General features: G+C 38.7%; 1 protein-coding gene across 1 annotated transcript in view; it reads right to left on the minus strand.

The window, feature by feature from the left end:
• Nucleotides 1–364: 364 nt before the first annotated feature.
• The window catches only part of LOC149459184 (serotransferrin-A-like), a 70,891-nt gene continuing 49,556 nt past the window's right edge, over nucleotides 365–21,699 (minus strand). The window contains exons 11-17 of the mRNA XM_089681551.1: nucleotides 18,878–18,913; nucleotides 17,452–17,610; nucleotides 13,678–13,813; nucleotides 9,734–9,798; nucleotides 7,624–7,808; nucleotides 2,671–2,857; nucleotides 365–544 (exon numbers count right to left, since the gene is read on the minus strand). Of these exons, the coding sequence (XP_089537677.1) occupies nucleotides 501–544; nucleotides 2,671–2,857; nucleotides 7,624–7,808; nucleotides 9,734–9,798; nucleotides 13,678–13,813; nucleotides 17,452–17,610; nucleotides 18,878–18,913 (812 nt within the window). The 3' untranslated portion in view covers nucleotides 365–500. The remainder of the gene's footprint in view (nucleotides 545–2,670; nucleotides 2,858–7,623; nucleotides 7,809–9,733; nucleotides 9,799–13,677; nucleotides 13,814–17,451; nucleotides 17,611–18,877; nucleotides 18,914–21,699) is intronic.

A 21,699-nucleotide genomic window follows, 5' to 3' on the forward strand; every position in this document is an offset into this window, starting at 1 on the left:
GCAAAATTTTATCATGGACGCTCAGAAAAACGTGTTTTTTTGCAAAATTTTCTGTATTTGTTTTACTTATATCTAAAAAAAATAAAAGCTTTATTTGTGTGAAAAAAAATTACAAAGATTTTGTTTGGGTACAGTGTAGCATGACAAAGTAATTGTCATTCAAAATGTGAGCACTGAAAGCTGAAAATTGGCCTGGGCAAGAAGGGGGTAAAACCATACAGTATTGAAGTGGTTAAGTTTGATTTATCTGTTCTACTGTAGTTAATTCATCTTATGGGAGATAATCAAAGGAGATAGATTATATGGAATAAAAGATATATCTGCAATCGAGCTGTGATCAAATTAATAACAAAAAAAGCAATAATATAACTGAAAATATTTATTAGGAGACTGAATACAACAAATCAGTGTAAAAGGAGTCAAATACTTTTTTTTTTTTTTTATGAAGAGATGAGCAGATAAGTGAAAGGAAACAATGGACACTCTGCTGGTTTTGTCCATTACTGCAGCTTGCATGTGTGGAATGTGCAGGCCTCCAGCAGTCCTATAGAAGGAAAAGAAAAGATAACATTTATGACATTTATATCATCATTATTCTTTGATTTCATATCATCTGTGCACCTTATAAATTAAAAAATGTATATTCTTCATTAAAATATATGTGGAAATATACAAATAACTACTACATGTCACTGGGTTCATCTATACTCAACATTCTTTCACCTGTGTCATTGCTGACCAGATCACTGGTTTCTGGATCAAATATCTGCAAACATCATTTGTTATTATTTAACTCTAATACAAATCATAATGCAAAAGCCTATATTTAGAGCACACATCTGTGAATCCTTCCTGCCAGGGACCCCCTGCCCCCTTGGTTGCCCCCCTCCCCCCTCGTAATTTATGCTTTTTTTAATGCTTACCTTTTCCAGATTTTCTCAGCTAGTGGACAATACTCTATAGTGAACAGAGCAGAACTGAAGTGCTTAATATGAGTGTAGGGTGCTATTGTGACATCCCCGCATGATTTTGATGTCCTGCTCTCACGGGTAGGGAATCAGTGCTGGATAAGGAGTGTATTGTATCTAGAGCTGCTTTTTTCATTTTTAACATTTGTGTTTCATTACGAATAACTGAAAATGATCAAGAAGTCAGGAGCAGCAGTGCCTTAGATCTCACACTGCACATATGCAGCTATAAGGTTGTAATCACAAGGAATATTCATATACCAGGCCGTGCACTGTTATTTTTTTCAAAAGAAATTCAAGACAAAAAGGTAAATTTTCTGAGTTGCGAACAATTAACATTTCTAAATGTTCCATACAACAGCAAATCTTCTGAATTTTCATATGTTTAAGTTCAGTTTCAAGTTATTTAGTTGAGAATATATATAAATATATATATATATATATATATATATATATATATATATATATATATATATATATATATATATATATATATGTGTGTTAGGTTAGGACCACTGAGTCAGCTGCTCCAACCCCCTCCATTCCTGCTCACTTAAGATTGAGATTGGTCAGTTCTCGGTTTTAGAAGCAGCGGGGAACAAATGCATCTGGGATTGGTGCTGGAGCCAATTAGGTGAGTATATCCATTTTGTTTTTTCGATTCCCATACTTCTCTTTCAACATCTCATACTCCTGTTTAAAAAACTAGTCTCCCTAGATGTAATTCAAGGTTCTCAACTTTCAATCTTGATAGCATTGGAGGTGATACTGAGCAAGTAGTTGAAAAGAGACTGCCTATGGGTAACGGACATACAGAGGCATTTGTCCCACTACATTATACTGGAGTTTTATGATTCTATGTGTGAGAAGATCAATTTAGATAATGGGAATTTCACTAAAGCCGGCCATAGACAATGCGATTTTCTTTCCTGCAACCACACGCCCCTCCTTCGGAGTTATTGTGTGCAGAGGAGGAGGACCATCACTGCTGAGAGAGCACAGTGAATATTGCTAGCTGCTGTAGCCGTACCCAGCAATCGAATTGGATACAATCAGCCTGTCCATAGATGGTTCAAAACTTGGGCAGTTCCTGCTGAACTGCCTGCGATTCAAACCATATAAGGCTGGCTTAAGCAATGATAGAATTATTTGAAGGAATATCTGTTTCATCCAATAGTGTAGTGAAGATATGGAAGTTTGTAATTAAGATGTTTTGATTTCTTTTATTGGGGGGGGGGGGGGGTTGAGAAAATAATGCCTGTATTTATATTTTTCAATAAAGAGTTTTTTTTATAAAACATGCGTTTAAAAAAATATTATAGTTGGAGAGTAGGGATCTCACCCTTACAAATAAATAAAAATTTTATTTTTGGTATGCATAGAGAGAGGTCCCATACACTGCACACCTTGCAAAGCCATTAGTATGCAGATGAAAGCAACCTCAGCCAACTTCAATCATAGTCACGCCCCCCCACATGGGGGTGGGGCTATGGCTGAAGTTGGCTGAGGCTGCTTTCACCTGTTTACTAATGACTTTGTTAGGTGTGTGGTGTATGGGACCTTTGTCTATGCATATCCACAGTATGTGAGGAGTGTAGACGGACTCCTGCCCAGCCAGCATCCATTGCAGGAATCATTGGATTGATTTACAGGAGCTTGAGAGGAAATCTTAAGTTTATTGAGGTTACAAACTAACTTTTACCTGATTTTCCGCATTTGTTAGTATTCTCCAAAGCATCAGAATATTGTTTGCCCAGATAGTCATTCATAATGTCCTCTTTCACCTCATTCAGACATTGTGTAGAATCCTTAAATAGTTGGTCTTTTTTGCCTTCTGAGACAAACATTTCAAACTGTGGGTCTTGGCCTGCGTTCCTTCCGAATTTTTCCTACAATTGTAGACAAACATGTTGTTGAATACCTTGGAGTACTTACCAGCAGTCCTGCCCTGTATTTTACATTTGTCACAGAATTAAAAAAGGAAGAATGTGAAAATGTTGTTCAGAGTAAACTCAAACTGAATATGATAGCAACATCGATCTACCACACAACAAAATTCAACCACAATATAAGTTGAAAAATTGTAAAAATATTTGTGTTGCTGCTCAAGCACCCTTAAACTGTAATATCATTGTTTTTATGATTTTGTAGCATATTTTTTTGTTTTATTTTGTGTTATGTTGTGCCTTGCTGATCTATGCAATATTACATTGTAATCCATGTAGTTACTTAATTGTCAATACATTTACTGTTCTCTGGTGACAATGCTCATTGATTGGCTTACATTGAAGTGATGGCATTCTTGTTCTTCTGTGCACACTTCTGTTGTGAGAGTGCAGGCTGCTATGCTTGCTTACAGTACACCTGTAAGTATCCCTGTTACAGGTTATGCAGACATGTCAACTGTCCCGAATTTTTTGGGAGTCATGCAAATTTGCACTTCTTTATCCCAGCACACAAGATATCAACCACTCGAGTTTCCTCCAGAGCAGAGTGCTCCAATTTCTACTCCAATCAAAAGCAGGTTGTGTGGCCGCAGACATTGGATGCTGTGTTAATTGATTTTATGCTTCTCATAAGTGACACCATAATGAGCTGTAATCCCCAGTTCAGGACTCTCCAGTTCTGAGATTATAACATAGATCGAATATAGGAGTTCTCAAAATGCACATGACAATCACACACCACGTTCTCTGTACTCCAGAATGGGGCTTTGCAGCTCAGGTTTGCTCAATTCACTTATCAGAAGCAAAAATTGAGCTAATAGTGTTTTTATACAAATAATTAGGCAGGAGCTTTACAGGACAGTCAAGGTTTTCTGTCAACTAAATGAACTGGCTGAGTTAAAGTGGTTGTAAACCCTTACATATATTCAATGAAGTGACTAGCCTCAGGTGATACACAGAGATTGAATTAATGCTCATGCATAAATTGTACCTGTTTATCTGCAGCCATCTGTCCTGTACATCCATGTAAAACTCAGAGATGAAAGGGATGTTTCACAGACTCGCAAAGCACAAGGCAGAGGGTTGGGAGCTGCAGTTACATACTGTACAGGAGCTCTGAGAGCTGATTGTAGGGAAGGGACACACTCCCTTCACACAGCATATAGGAACAGAGCTGAGGCTCTCAATTACATGCTGTGTGCTGGAGATCCCTGCTCATCACCTTTTTACCTCTTGGTGTCAGGAAAATGTGTCACAGAAACTAGACAGCAGCGAGAAATGGCGCTTAGGGCTTTGGAGAGAGGCAAGTATGAACTATAGAAATATGTGCTTTGTTCAGATGTAATGTCTGAGGTTTACAACCACTTTAATGCAGCACTATTTAAAGTTATAGTAAAGGTTACATTTCCTTTATTAAAATAGATCTTATATTTACCTACTCTGTGCAATGATATTGCACAGAGCGGTCCCTTACCTCCTTTTTTCAGTTCCCTTCTGGCACTGTCTGCTCCTTCTTCCTCCGGGTGCCCCTTCAGTAAGCCTGGTGCTAAAGGGGCACCCATGAGCAGGGCTGTGTGCACCCATACCATACACACCTCCACTCCTTCCTCCCAGTAGTTTGACTGACAGCAGCAGGGGCCTATGACTCCCGATGCTCTCAATGTCTACTGTGAAAATAGGAAGTGAGGGGAGCAGGGTTGCAGCTAGAACAGTGCTGGATTGGTGAGTCAGATGAGTGTTTTTGGACAGGGATGGGTAGATGAGGTAGTAGGAAGTTTTTTTACCCGATTAAACCCAAAAGCAAACATTTATTATATTGAAGTTCACCAATTCTTAGATGTGATGGCTGCATTCATTTTCTTTTTTTAAGCTCTCTTTTTCATCTGGTGATCCAGTCAGTAAGTTTTTTTTTTTTCAAAACAACAAGTTGTCCAGCAGAATATATCAGTTACAGAGATGAGGCAAACTATTTAACACTAGCAGAGGTAGTGAAAGAAAAAGCTGATTGCTGTAACTGCTGAGAAAGTATTAGCTGGATTTTGGCTTCAATTTGATTGTGTAATTTATTTCTGTTAGTCCATCAAACCCCTACTCACCCCAGACTGACAAAGCTGCTATCCAAAAGTGTCCCCTGTGCTCCTTCATCCAGAGTGTATGGACTCTAATACAGAAGGTGTGTTAATAGCTAGATCAGCCTTGAGGTTTCTTCAGGGGTGCCTTGACGAAATATCTAGAAATTGGCCAAAACGTGTACACAAGCCACCTGGTGGGACAAGCCTGCCTTTTAGTTACACAAAGCCACAGGTTTTCATTGTGCACCATTAAGACCTACTAGCCACTGGTGTCCTGACAACTAATGACATCATCAGTTGATAAGGAGGATGTCAGCTGCCTGCACATCATCCTAGTTTGACCCTCCCCTACCCCTCTTCATCAGTGCTGGGGTCACATTAGCTCAGTGATGGAGAAAAAGTGAAGGGTAAGAGAAACACTAGAATAGTAGTCAGTACCAGTGTGCAAAAGTGTATTTGCTTGGGATATATAAATCACCTCTAGCATTGGGTGTCCATGTATGGATGTCGCTGCGTTATATAAAATATAAAACTATTAGAATAGATTTTTACATTTTAGAATGGGGTGCCCTTTTAAAATTATGGGCAGTCTAGAGGCACCCTATTTCAGAATGGGGTGCCTTAAGACTGTCCATAATTTTAAAGGGTGCCTTGATTGAAAAAAGGTTGCAGAACACTGGGCTAGATCACCAGGTGAAAACAATGGTGGTAAGTTGCAATATATTACATTTTTGGCATTGAGTTTAATACTGTTTTAATGCAGATAATGCAGTACAGTCATAGGACATCAGAAAACTACAGATTATTAAAAAAAAGAAAAAAAATACTTTATTTTAATGGTTTTATTAGAGGTCATGTGACCACCTACTGAGTTTTTCTTGCAGTGTAAGCACTGCGGGTGGCAAGAACCTGCAAGAGGATTGTCACTCAAGGACTTCAGTTTTACAAACAAACTTGTAATACAGGGCTCACTTTCCTTGCCTAGTGTCACTAGCGGACTCTTGCTTTCTAAAGGTACAGCACAGCAGTAGTTGTGCTATTTCAGACCCTCTGTTGGGTATTTATATCAAATTTAGATAGCACTTTGGCCAGTAAAAGTGCAGGTACAATTGTTCAATGCAATTGGGGAAAAAAAAAACAAATGTTATTAAAGCAGAGCTACAGTCTCACTTAAAAAAAATAAAAGTCAGCAGCTATAAAAACTGTAGCTGCTGACTTTTAAAAACTAGCCACTCAACTGTCCTATGATCCAGCGGTGTGCTCAACAAGCCAAATTCACTGGCCGTCCTCTCTCCCAGGTGCCAGCATCTTAAGTGTGGGCACCCGGCTGTGACAGCTTGCGGCTTCACAGCCAGGTGTCCACTGCTTATGAGTGAGTAGTGCTGTACATTGGGAATAATCCCGTAGTCTTCAGGGACCTGTCAAATGTCCCAGACGACTATGGGGAGGAAAAGAGATGCAACTTCTGCTTCCGTTGGCCTAGGAAGTCAAAGCAGAAGTGGAAGCAGATACCTGTCAAAGTCGGGTACCAGTTACCCCCCACCGCTCCCCAAAGGTGTCAATTCCTCACAGGGGGCAGGAGACCAGTACTTAAAGTGGAACTTCCCCTTTTGGGTGGAGCTCAACTTTAAGATACTGTATCTCCTGTGTTGGTGGAAAATTTTTGATTGATTTTTAAATGGAAAATACTGCATTTGGGTAATTTTTTTATAATTAGTCCCTTATGTTTCTGTTTAAATGTCCCAGGGAGATGACTAAAGAGAAAAAAGGGGATGAATTACAGTCTGTCTCATTCACTGTATCAGGAACTAAGAAGGGCCCTCTGACTTTCTGATACATTTTTTTACAGTAAATTTTTTTTTTAATCCTGGTCATAGGACAGATAGAAAATAAAACCAAAGCCACTATATGTCCAAGTAAAATGTGGCAAACCCTAAAAGTAGAGAATAGTGTCCAGGGTTAGGAAACTTCCCCATTAACTGCTGCCTGTCAGCCAGATTTCATGGCAATGACCCCAAACCACAGAGACACTGCTTAAGCTGAAAAGAAAAACAACATCATGTCAGTAATAAAATCCGTATTACTTTCCTGTATAAGAGATTTTTCCCTGATATATTAAAAGTAGGAAAACAACATAGAGGATAAGTTCACCTTTCATAACATGTTACACCCATATTCAGGGTATAATATGTTATGATCAGACTGGCCCCCACTCCCTCTTCTCCCCTGCTTTGACAGCTAGCGGGGGATCTTCCCCCCTTGCTAGTTGTCAAATAATAAAAAAATGCTTGGCCATGTGGGGCTCCACCTGCCCAGCCGCATCACTTTTTCACTGTGCTGTTGAGCACTGTAATAGTTTATTGCTTGCCTGTACATCCTGTATGGGCAAGCAGATATACTGACAGATCTGCAGGAGACCTGCATGGCACCAGTGATCTGCTGGTCGCTGGTGCAATGGTTTACAGGCTCCTGCAACAAAAATTAATAAATGCAGATTTTTTTTTACATGCAAAAAATGTGCATTTATTATTTTTTGTATAAAGATGAGCTTATATTTTAAAGAAAAACAGTTATTATTTTAGGCAAAAATATTCCCAATATTTAAGTGTCGAAAGAGAGTGCACGAAAAGAGCTTACCTGCTGCTCTTTGACAATTCTTACAACTACTTCTTTTCTGTTTTGGGTGGTGATAACAGCATGAGCTGGTACTGCTGCGAGGTGACAGCTTGCATACTCAGAGACAGATTTGCGGGAGCCATCTGGACACAATAGTTTCAAATCATCTTTCTTCGTATCTTTAGCCCATGCTGGAGATTTGTCACCTACACAGTAAAATGAATCTCAGTTATTTCATTGCCACTCTTCATAGATGTGACGGTATGTAACTCTGACATTCAAATGTTGAAATAACCAGTGCTACATTAAGCAATTGCTGTACAAAGGTGTTTGTATCCTTTAAATCTCTCTTCATATACAAACCTCTTAGTTTTTGTGACATGTAGATGGCTCTGGGGTAGTAAAAACAGTGTGCATAGAATGAGGATAACTGCAATAGATTCTCTCCTTTGGGTGGTAATTTCAATCAGAAAGGTTGGAAAGTATTATGAGATTGACCTGCTGCTTGGTTGATAGTCAGATCCAAATGTTTGAATAGTCAACATAGGTCATAGCCTAGGGTGGCAGGAGTGGCACTTCATGTTACTGACAGTCAATAACATATCCCTATGTAAAATATAAAGTTCTAGATTACTACTCTGCCCAAACAAAGCCTCCTTGTTGCTGTTCTTGCAAAATTGGTGTCTCAGAGTATTCAGTGGCAATGACTAGGGCTGGGCCAACCCAAAGACAAGACAGGCTACTTCATGGGTACTGTGGTAGGGAGAAGGAGAGTGACTGTGGTGAAAACCTCCCCTGGCACTGTACTGGCCTGTGGTCTTCTGCACCCTGTAGAACTGGTCACACGGACAGTCCAGCCCCTCAGATTACAATCAGAAATAGGATCACCCAGTGCACCCTTGGTCAGTACAACAGCTGGCCAAGCCCCATATGTCCTTCTTTATTAGGCCCCATTCACATATAGGCAATTTGAAATCGCAGGCAGAATCATGCATTTTTTTAATGCACCCCAAACACGTTGTGATTTTGCCAAAATTATTGCGTGACGAAACACATGAGAACATGACAAAACGTGAGTGTGAAATCACTCCTGGCTCAGGGCCAAAATTTGGTTTCTGAGCTTTTTTGGAGCAGTGAATGGGCTGCCTTATGTGCAACACACATCTCCGCCTGTGAATCTCACACACAAAATTGCTAGCGGGATCTCGCATTCTCACTAAAGCGACATGTGAACAGGGCCTTACTCTCCTTTGTTGTCCTTATGTATTAAAGGGACACTAAACAACATCCTTATGCACCTGAATAATCCATCCACATCCATTACCTAAAGACCCTGTAATTTATTTTTGATGAAATCATAGTGTATCTTATTTAGTTTTTTGCCTCCTTATAACATCCTCTATGAGCTCTCAAACATTTTGTTTGGTTAGCAGTTGTGTTTAGCAGTGCATTCTAGTTGCAGTCATATACACTGCTCTGTTCATGCTAAAAATCCCATAGTCCTTAGTCTATCTCGGGAGCAACAAGGAAAGAGGGGGCTGCATTGCTTCATTCATTGGGACCATGGAGATCGAACATAACCACCCTCTAACAGGAAGTTAGAACACAGCAGCAAAAAAAAAGGAACTTAAAGTTTTGAAGGAGGCTGAGAGCAATAGAATGTGCTTTTATGTGTAAAGAATACAAACTTGCATACAATATACAGTGTACTTTTTAAACCAGAGTTTACTGTCACTTGAAATTTGAGTTTATTTAAAGCCTGCTGCATATGCCAATGACAGTTGCAAAGATACCCTGAGCCTAAAATAAAAGTCATGAAATGGGAAAAAAGTGGGACAGCTAGCACTGATAATGAATTGGCAATAGAAAATTCTTCTATCACTGGCACTGCTAAAATACTGAAATATCTAATGTTACCTCTCTGAACTTACAGAGTCATGATTTTTGACCCCTCAAATTAAGTAATGGGTTTACCCATAAAGAGGAAGATTTGGACTGATTTGGAGCATGTCCCTTCCGGACTTACAGATTTTAGAAAATAACATATTGGAGGGGGTATGTCATGTATCTTTCCCCCAATTTTTCACACTAATAATTTCAGACGGCATACAAAATTTGACATTTTACTTACTTTCAATGAGTTCGTCAACAGTGGTGTGCTTCACAAAAGCTACTTGTCCTTTCTCAATGAGACATCTGAAGCAAAACAGAATATGCATGTATCTGAATGTAATTATGCTCTGCGAACCATGTATCATATACATATATGTATAATATATATATATATACACTTTTCCCCCCCTGTAATATGCTTTTGAATCCCTTTATAGTCTCGGGGGATATTTAGAGAAGATATACTTACTGGACTCTGATTTTTTTCAGAGGACAGGGAACCAGGATGGTAATGAAGGGGGTCACACTTGAGGAACCCTCAGAATGGGGGGAAGTTGTGTGAGCCCCTGGTCAAGACTCTGCAGTGACATCTAGTACAGTTAAGCTGATATCATTGCAGTAATCATAACACCAGTGGCAAAACCATGATGGAGGTAGATAAACCAACTTTTGGGAAGCACTGGTATAAACTGCACCCTTCTTATCACATTTTATATGAATGCTTTAAATGATTCAGTCTTTGGTCCTGAAGACAAGTGGAAGAAATAATGCACTTTTTTACACTTAGAGTTACATTTTTGTATCTTTATATCTTTCACCAGTGGCACAGGATAAGGAGGCAAAGCCAATGCAACACAAACAACTATGTCCATACTTCTGGGTTCATAGGCACAACAAAAGTTAGGACATATGGAATAACTAATCAGATGCCCAGCCATTTATTAGGAGTCCCCTTACTCTACAGTTCTACTCCCTCTGACATGATCAGACGCCAGTGGGTATCTGTTCACCTCTTTGATGACTAGAGATTCACACAGGAGACACCAAAACTCATAGTAGGCTTGTACATTGGTGGACACAAAAAGTGAGTATGTATTTTGCACCTGGTAATGTGTAGGCCTTTGCTGGCATGTTGTGTCTGTCAGGAGCATCTAGCGCTCCTGATCTATCACAGCTGCTGGTCTCATTCCAGTATCCTGGTTTTGGCTATGATGCACTCTCTCTGTCTGTCTGTCTCCCTGCAAGATGATTGATGTGGCCAGTTTCTGGGTGGAGTGCAAACCTGATTTAAGCCAGCCAAGCCTGCAGTCTAATGCTTGTGATATTGCATTTGTAATTCATGCTCCAAGATCTCTGTCTGTCTGTTCTGCTCTGCTGTTTAGATTCCCTTGTTGACAAACTAGGATTTGATATCAACTATCCTCTGAACTCCGCCTGCCTTTTGACTACAGCTCTGATCCTGACTATTCTGAACCTTGCCTGCCTTGTACCTTCACTGTCATTGAACCACTCTGCCTGTCTGCCATCCATAAGTACCTGCTTGCTGTGCTCAGTTTGCACCTGCCCCACGTGGTAGCCAGGCACTATAGCATTGTGTATAAGTTCTGGGGACAACCGAGTACTGGTAGGCCTGCTTGCTTTATGGGAAAGGGGGGCTGCTATAGGTGAAGAACACAGAAGCTAGCTATAGTGCCTGTCCATCTGCATTAGGAGTAAGCATGACAGTGTCCTGCACAAATTCTAGTTTATTATAGAAACAGATACCTTCCTATGGCCAGTATAGGTTGACCTTGGGTAGGAAGATCAGAGATCATCAATGGCATTTCACACAGTTCTATAGTTAGTCAAAAATAAAAAAAAAGCATATCCATCAAATTCAACCAAAAGACAAACATAGATTAATTGAAATCCTTGCTTCCAGAACTGTAATCTGGTGGTTGACCCTTATAAAGTCTGTTTCAATATGCTTCCTGTTATTTCTTATACAGTAAATATTATTAGTAAACTATATACTCTATTTCCACATTTAGAAAGACAACTGTCCCCTTTTTTGAAACAATTTACTGAGTTAACTAAACTAGATACTGTAGAGTTTCATGCCAAATGCACTGTTGAGTTTCTTTGCATCTCCAGCTAGATTTGTTACATATATATATATATATATATATATATATACACACACACTGGGTATAGAAAAGAATCACCCCCCTTTAAAATAATCACATTTTGCTGCTTTGCAGCCTGAAATTAGACAGACACAGTTTATGTTTTATCCAGCTGTATAACACCAACATGTCAGAAAAAAGAATTAAAAAAAAGAATTACTGAGTTGGAAAAAGGATCACCACCTTGAGTCAGTATTTTATTGAACCACGTTTTGCTTTAATTACAGCCTTATGTCTCTACTAACATTGCACATCTAGACTTTGCAATATTTGCCCACTCTTTACAGAACTGCTCAAGTTCAGTTACATTTGATGGTGGCTGTTTGTGGACTGCAGTCTTCAAGTTGTTCCACAGATGGGGTTTAAGTATATAATATAATATAGTCTGGGCTCTGACTAGGTCATGCAAGGACATTCACCTTTTTCACCTTCAACCACTGTGTGGTCATTTTTGCTGTGTGCTTTGGGTCATTGTCATGTTGAATGGTAAACCTTCTTCAAATTGGCAACTTTCAGGCAGAGGGCAGCAGATTTTCCTCAAGAATTTGACCGTATTTTGTCCTATCCATTTTTCCTTCTATCTTGATAAGTGCTCCAGTCCCTGCTGCAGAGAAACACCACCATAACAGGATATTGCCACCTCCATGCTTTACTGTAGGCATGATGTTATTTGGATGGTGAGCTATACTGGATTTCTACCAGACTTATCGTTTAGTGTGTAGGCCAAATTATTCAATTCTAGTCTCATCTGACCAGAACACCTTTTTCTATGTGGCCTCTGAATCTTCAAGCTTTGTTTTGGCAAAGCTCAGTGGTGACTGCATGTGGCCTTTCCTTGGGAGTGGCTTTTTTCTTGCAGCCCTCCAATACAAGCCACATTTGTGAAGAATTTGTGACATTGTTGTCACATGTACACAATGAACACTCTTTGTCATTAATTCCTGTAACTGTTTTCAGAAATGCTGTAGGCCTCTTGGCAGCCTATCTGGCCAGTTTTCTCCTGGGTCTTTTATCCAGCGTGGAGTGAAGTCCTGATCCAGGGAGTGTCTGTGTTGTACCAAATACCTTCCACTTCTTAATAACATACTTCACTGTGCTTCTAGGTGCCTCTGCATTGATAAAGCCTTTGAACGTTTTTTGTATTCATCTCCTGACTTGTGCCTGTCCACATCTTTATGCTGAAGATCTTTTGACAGGGCCTTGCCACCCATAAATAATTGTTTGCTTCTGCTGCACTATCAGGGAATGAAATGCACCAGGAAAGCTCTTTTCATGATGAGCTAGTCAAAATTACCACAGCTGATAACAGTTGAATGTCAAACGGTGTTGTGTGCCATAGAGAAGGTGATTAGCTGTACCTGATTGAGTTTATAGGGAATTTTTAGGAGGGGGGGGGGTGATCTTTTTTCCAACTCTGGTTTCTGTTTTTTACTTATTTTTATTTTTTTCTGGCATTTTGGTGTTCTATCTGAATTTCACTAATAAAAAATAAATACAGCTGGATAACACAAAAACTGTATCTGCCTGCATTTCAGGCTGCAAAGCAACAAAATGTGATTGTATTAAAGGGGTGTGTGTGAATCTTTTCTATACCCACTGTATATATATATATATATATATATATATATATATATATATATATATATATATATATATATATATGTATATGTATATATATATAAATATACACACACAAATTTGCTTAGTTAAAAGGTTGAACTACAACCCATGCCCATCAAGTTACAGCTAAGTTTTGCTACCTGACCAATAAGTAATCTAGTATTGAATAAAAATAATATTATAGATAGATAGAATGTTGTAGCTTACAAGGTGGAAAACCACACTTCTATATTTTTTAGCATAATTTTAATTAAATCTTATGATGGATTTTTATTTTGTAATTTTTAATTTTTTCTCTCTTTGATTGATTTTTCTATCCTAAAAATAACTGTTATTCACTAATCTTGTTTAACTATTTGGTTTACTTCATCACAGTTATAATCCTTCATTCCATTACCTGAGGGCACCTTCATAACCATGATATGGCTCTCTGCTATTTGGAAGGCATTTTGATTTATCATTTCCAGCGCATAGCTTGCAGAGGTTAGAATTAACATCAGCTCCAGGAATACAGCTCTCCTTGAAGAAGGTTGCTGCCAAAATAAATGACAGTGTCAACATGTTTGTAGAACAATAAAAAGAACCCTCACCCTTTCAATTATGATGCCTTAGTTTTGGATGCCATCAGGTACCTCTCTGATTTCTTAAGATTTTGGTTATGCCAAATGTTCTTCCTTTCCCTTTCATACTATAAGTATAGTGTATTCTAGCTGCCACAGAATAAGCTTTTTCAAGGAAAAGTGTAGAGGGTCCAGGTGTTTCATTGAGGCTATCTGGGACCTCACCAGCATAATATGCCCAACCTTTATGTTGGGGGGAATCTAGTGCCTCTGCCTACATTGATGGCACTGGTACCTGGTCCCATAATGAAACAAGTGCACTCTTTTAGTAAATGTGCAATCGCAACAGCTGACTTTGGAAAATGTCAGTGTATGCAGTTCAACATGAGTTCAAGGTGGAACAAGAGGGACTTGTAAAGAAGCTATGATGAAATATTGTTTTTCCCTGCATGGCCAAACAGAGCAAAGAAAAGGTGATACTACCTGGGAATTGGGCGGTATGTGATCCCTTTAATTTTTACTGTATAGACTAAGAAATGGCTCTGCTTAAGGATTTTTAAAGGCAACCACCATTTCCACAATAATTTTATAAGTAGTATTATTTATGCATAACTGAATTAAAGGGGGTGCTAGAAGTCTAGAAATATGTTGACATCCTAGAAAAAAAAACACACTTTAACTCAAATATGCCATTAGAGTTATGCTGACCACAACTTTACTAATAATACAAATAATTTATAACTTAATATCAAATTAAAGATTTGCATTAGCATTCCAGAATTCAATAACATAAAATGAATAAAAAGAAAATGGGTCCTTAACAATGGCCTTGTATTATAACTTCACTGTAGTTCAGTGCCAGCCATCAGCCACACCTAAACAGTTCACTGGGAACACTATATCCAGCTCCAATGATCTTTTATCGGCCACTTTACATAAAACTGTGAAGTTAGTTGTTCATAACGCCAACCATTTTAACAATAGTTGTGACCATGCAAGTAGAAACAACACCCACAAAAAATGACCTGGAAAACAAGCCTTCCACTTTAGCATTGCCAATCACCTGTCCATTCATTAGCAATACTACCCCCACAATGTAACCACTCCAAAGCCAACTAGACATGCTAATGTAATGCCTTACAGAAAAATTAGCTTTGATGTAACAACAAGGGTTGTACTCCCTTAACTGTTCCAGCTGTCTTAATACCTACTGTTTTTCTGTCCATTCACACTGACACTATCCAGCCCCCCCCCCAGATAGCTTAATTATCCCCTTTCCCGCTTTAACAGCCTGTCTAGATAACTTTGACTAGCTATACTATCGCATAGGGTAATTTTTGCAGCACTGAGATAAAAAGGGAGTGGAGTTCAGTTACATGGTTTCTTAGCAAACTGATAAAATGTTGCCTGAAATTTTAAATTATCCAAATAAGGTAGGCTCACTAATTAAAGGCGAAGTATAGCCAAAGCAATTTTGGCTATACTTCTATGGAGTTAGTTCTGCACTCCTGTGATCCGTTTTCAGCTGACAGCAGGCTGAAACCCACTGACTTTAATGTTGGGATCTACCCAGATTACAGACCAGCAACTGGATCAGCCTCGTTGCACGCCACTGATAGATTGAGCTAACTGCTTTTGCAACCTCCACATCCCATCACTCCAGACTGCTGATCACTCAATTTTCAGTATTCAGTGAGCAGAGAGCCGCTAACTGTCAGTGTCTCTGCTCTGCCCCTCCAGTGCCCACTGGAGTGACGGGCTTTGGGTAGAGGACAGAAGCAGTTAGCTCAAGCTATCAGTGGTGTGCAAAGAGGCTGAGTCAATTGCCAGTCTGGAATCTGTGTGGATTCTGACATTCAAGTCGGAATCCTTCCAGATTCTGCACTTGCTCAGTGATGTCAGGTGACAGTGGGCTTTAGCCCACTGTCAGCTGAATAAGGGTCACAGGAGTGCAGAGCTAAGTGAACTCCTGTTACCCACAGGTGAAGTTGGGCCAAAAAAGCTTTGGCCATACTTTCTTTAAAATTGAAAAATGTAAAGTAATGCACTTGGAGCTTAAAATATGAATGCAAGTTACTTGCTAGAAGAAGATCTCTGCAGGAATTGAGGATGTGAAAGGATCTGGGGTCCTAGTAGATCACATAATCAACAATAGCATGCAATGCTAAGCTACACAAAGCAAAGTCAGCAGACTATTAGTATGAATTCAAAAAGGGTATCTACTCAACAGATAAAACTATGATTCTACCACTTTACAAAACCTTGTGTCAGCCACATCTTGAGTAGGGAGACTAGTTTTGGTCACCAATCCTCAGGAAGGATGTCCCTGAAATGGAGATTCCAGAGAAGGGCAGCAAAGAAAACTAGAAAAGGTACAATTTCTGGGGAAATTTCACCACAAAAAACGCGATATTTTGAAACGTTCCACAAATTAATAGCAATCCGATTGGGAACAATCCGCACGTTTTGATATATTACTTGTCTTTGTAGTGTAAAAACTGTGGGAGGAGTTAGCGTGGCAAATTTGGCTATAATAAGAATAAGAATATATATGTGAGATAACAATAAGTGTTCTTGCAAGAACACTTAATAAGGGGGCTGGAGCACCTCAGTTGTGAGGACTGACTTTGAAATTGAAACTTATTCTCCCTGGAGAAGAGACCACTAAGAACGGATATGACCGTGATATACAAACCTTTAAATGGTGGCAACAGCATTGTGAGAAAACTATTTAATCTAAGATTTCTAAAGAAGACATGCCCACACAATGAAGTTCAACAAGAAGCAATTCAAACTTAAACGATAACTTTACCTTTTTAATAAATTAATAAAAAGCACATCTTTTTGTAGGAAAAAAGTATATGCATTTACTATTTTTTTACTTGGAGCCTGTAACGCATTGCATCTGCAATCAGCAGATCATGGGTGCCATGTAGGACTCCTGCAGACTTGTCAGTGTATCTGTGTGTTCTTACCTTGTACAGGTAGGCAAATACACACTGACAGGAAAAGAGAATGGCCAACCACAGTACTAAACAGTTCTGTGGTAATTCATTGAGAACTACAAGCCAATAGCCACAAAGTAGTTTTGTGGTAGTTGTAGTTTTCCAATTCACACAGATCAAAAGGAACCCCCAATAGTAATACAGGACTTTTAAGGCAACTTCATAAAGGACTAAGGTAAGAAACAAAGACTTTTTTCAATTGTTTCCAGTTCACAGAACACTTTTTTTCAGATTGTGATGAGAGCTAGAGGGGGGTGGTGGTGGTGGTGGAGAAGATCCCCCACTAGCTGTCACAATGGGAGATCGGGGGATGGTGCAATTGTTACACCTTGTATATGGGTGTAACATGTTGTAAAAGGTTAAAAGGTGAACTTATCCTTTAAATTGCATAAGGGGTTGTTTACTGTTAGAGCAATAAGGATGTGGAACTCCTTTCTACAGTGTCAGTGGGAAGTGTAGATAAATCCCCAAACATTTCAGATGTGTTTCTTAGCTAACATAATGTACAAGAATATGGAAAATTGTAGTGCCCTAAACACATACAGTTGATAAGGTTGAATGAAGACACTGGTCCACCCAGTTTGACCTATGTATATACTAACTTACACAAATCACAAACTCCAGTTTCCTTCTGAATGAAACCAAGAGGGATAATATAGCCAGCGGTGCGTCCATAACCTGTGTGGCAAGTCTTCAGATCTCGTAGATTTTTTAATGTGATGTCTTTGTCCTTATTTTTTACGACAGCAACAGCATAGTATATGCCTTGATGGAGATCAAACGAGACATTAATATTTTGATATTTAGGAAGTAGATCTTCCAAAACACAAAAAACTTATATACAGTAGCTTGGTGCAGAACAACAGTGTCTCAAAACAGTATAACCAGTTTACATGTGCCAAAACCCATGCATGCATAACAAAAGGAACAGATATAGTCTTTCAATTATATAATGAAAATGTGACTATTCTGTAAACATGCACATTCTCTTTAAGAAACACTTTGTTGCTGTGAATAGACACGTGCATTTTGTAATGAATTAATTTTGTAATGAAATCTTGATTTTCAGAGATTCGGATGTATATGAATCTCCAAATGGACACAGTAATTAATGTCAACAAAAAAAGTTATAATGAAATTAACAAATGCATTTGTTTCATTTGGATGATGTCACATGATATGATAGTAATTTGGGCCCATGGGGAAATTAATACATTTTTTAAATTTGTTCAATAATGCGGGGTTTAAGTAAATTTGTGATTTAAATTTAATTCAGTATTCATATATTGAAACTATTCAGAAGGATTTGATATTTTCAGACGCAATGGAATAAATAATGCTCGAAATGACTGCTATTCTGCCTATTCACAGCTAGACATGTGCAAGCCAGAAATTTTCATTTTGTTTGTATTCATTCATTGAAGAATTTAATTTCGCCATATTTGTTATGTTGAACCAATTCGTTTTTTTGGAATTCGGTATTTTTGGAATTTGTTTCGTATTATCATTGGTAAGGGTGGATTTGAAAAATAATAATAATTTGTATTTGTCACAGCCAGTCAGTTCAGTTCCATAGTCTAATGCAATGCTTAGGTTTGAAAAACTCAAGGCCACTAAATTTAGCATTATTTATTCCATTGCGTCTGAAAATATCAAACCCTTCTGAATAGTTTCAATATATGAAATTTGAAACCGAAAACTAATATATAGCAATGTTCTCAAAAAACTGCAACATTTTTCAAATCCACCCTTACCAATGATAATACGAAACAAATTCCAAAAATACCGAATTCCAAAAAAACTAATCAGTTCAACATAAATATGAAAAAATGAAATTCTTCAATGAATGAATGCAAACAAAATGAACATTTCTGGCTTGCACATGTCTAGCTGTGAATAGGCAGAATAGCAGTCATCTCGAGGTTTTATGCATGTCTACTTATGATGTTGGCTGGTGAACGCCATCAGTACACTGGAGTTTGCACATCTACACATTACAAATCAAACTCAAGGCTTAAATATAACAAAGTACCTTTTGTATTTGTCTTTTTTTGTTTGCACACTTCAGCTGTTCAGAGATTAAAAAGAAGACAAGTATAATACATAATATTAAAACAAGCACATTCTGTTACATGAAATTAGAAATACATTTCCCCAACATAAACCCTTTCCTCTATTTCTGCTTCCTACATAAAACTAAGATAATGACAGAAGCAATAAACAGTTACTAAATACATACATACACACAAATAGATATGTGCAGTTTAGGAAACTAATGCCTTGATATTGGCCTATTGGTTGAAATGCTTTGAGCGGAGCTTGTGCTGATGTTACTTTCGCCATGAGCAGCTGAATAAGGAGGTGTTTTACATGTTATTTACATTTACACTTATGTGAGTATTTTATCTTAAACTTGGCTGAATTAAATGGCAGTTCTGCACTATGGTATGTTTGTTTGTCTTTTACATGCACAAACACTGAGCGGAGTGGTGGTGCAGTACATGACCATTGGTTGTGTATTTTTGAGACTCATAAAGTGACTTTGGATATATACTGCTGAGACTTTCCATGTGACCTCGGAAAACTGTGGAAGGTTGACTGCTGATATACTATACAGTCATGGCCGAAATTGTTGGCACCCTTGATATTTCTCCAGGAAATCATGTATTTCTCACGAAACGTATTGCATTAACACATGTTTTGCTATACACATGTTTATTCCCTTTGTGTGTATTGGGACAAAACAAAAAAAGGGAGGAAAGAAAGCAAATTCGACATAATGTCACACAAACCTCCAAAAATGGGCTGGACAAAAGTATTGGCACCCTTTCACAACTGCGGATAAATAAGAATGTTACAAGCATGTGATGCTCCTGTAAACTCACCTGGGGCAAGTAACAGGTGTGGGCAATATAGAAATCACACCTGAAAGCAGATAAAAAGGAGAGACGTTCACTTAACCTTTGCATTGTGTGTCTGTCTGTGCCACACTAAGCATGGACAACAGAAAGAGGAGACGAGAACTGTCTGAGGACCTGAGAACCAAAATTGTGGCAAAATATCAACAATCTCAAGGTTACAAGTCCATCTCCAGAGAACTAGATTTGCCTTTGTCCACAGTGCGCAACATTATCAAGAAGTTTGCAACCCATGGCACTGTAGCTAATCTCCCTGGTCGTGGACGGATGAGGAAAATTGATGAAAGATTGCAACGCAGAATAGTCCGGATGGTGGATAAGCAGCCCCAAACATGTTCCAAAGACATTCAAGCTGTCCTGCAGGCTCAGGGAGCATCAGTGTCAGCGCGAACTATCCGTCGACATTTAAATGAAATGAAACGCTATGGCAGGAGACCCAGGAGGACCCCACTGCTGACACAGAGACATAAAAAAGCAAGACTACAGTTTGCCAAAATGTACTTGAGTAAGCCAAAAGCCTTCTGGGAAAACGTCTTGTGGACAGATGAGACCAAGATAGAGCTTTTCGGTAAAGCACATCATTCTACTGTTTACCGAAAACGGAATGAGGCCTACAAAGAACAAAACACAGTACCTACGGTAAAATATGGTGGAGGTTCAATGATGTTTTGGGGTTGTTTTGCTGCCTCTGGCACTGGGTGCCTTGACTGTGTGCAAGGCATCATGAAATCTGAGGATTACCAAAGGATTTTGGGTCGCACTGTAGGGCCCAGTGTCAGAAAGCTGGGTTTGCGTCCAAGATCCTGGGTCTTCCAGCAGGACAATGACCCCAAACATACGTCAAAAAGCACTCAGAAATGGATGGCAAAGAAGCGCTGGAGAGTTCTGAAGTGGCCAGCAATGAGCCCAGATCTAAATCCCATTGAACACCTGTGGAGAGATCTTAAAATTGCTGTTGGGAAAAGGTGTCCTTCCAATAAGAGAGACCTGGAGCTGTTTGCAAAGGAAGAGTGGTCCAAAATTCCGGGTGAGAGGTGTCAGAAGCTTATTGATGGTTATAGGAAGCGACTGATTTCAGTTATGTTTTCCAAAGGGTGTGCAACCAAATATTAAGTTAAGGGTGCCAATACTTTTGTCCAGCCCATTTTTGGGGTTTTGTGTGACATTATGTCATATTTGCTTTTCTGCCTCTGTTTTATATTTGTTCCAATACATACAAAGGGAATAAACATGTGTATAGCAAAACATGTGTTAATGCAATACCTTTTTTGTGTGAAATACTTGATTTTCAGGAAAAATATCAAGGGTGCCAACAATTTCGGCCATGACTGTATATGCTCTTTATAGACCACTTATAACGTGGGGTCTCATCATCTGGTAAGAGACCATTGTAACTGGTAGTGGTGATCTCACATGGTGGTTCACTTATGCAGTGGACACCTTGCAGACAGATTAATGGTGGTAGAACCCTCGAGGCTTCACATAATTTAAGTTAGAAGATTTAAACACATTGTCAGTGGACTTTTTTGTGAAAGTTATTGATTAATTTAGGATCATCTATTACATATTTAATGTGTCACTTTTTTATGCATTGAATTATATTTGGTTTTCATTTTTTAATATTTAAAGATTGTTTATGTTAATTGATAATTTGATACATTTCTATGGATTCATAGCAATATTTGCTATGACGTTTTGCAACAATTGAGATACACAGCACAACAATTTTTTCAGTAGCATTTTAGGAACCTGTCAGAATATATTCAGTTGTTAAGCCTGAAAAAGACACTTTAAAGTGTAATGGTCAGCAAAAACTAGTCCATATATACATCCCTGTTTACTAGTAATAGCTTGTAGACATACATATCGTGTAGACAGACATTACGAGAACTAATGGTATACTGCACTTAAAATGGAACTTAACAATATCTCTGCA

The sequence above is a fragment of the Staurois parvus genome, unplaced genomic scaffold (genome assembly GCF_062004578.1).
Source record: "Staurois parvus isolate SC_StPar_1 unplaced genomic scaffold, SC_StPar_1.0 ptg000270l, whole genome shotgun sequence".
NCBI classification, from domain to species: Eukaryota; Metazoa; Chordata; class Amphibia; order Anura; family Ranidae; genus Staurois; species Staurois parvus.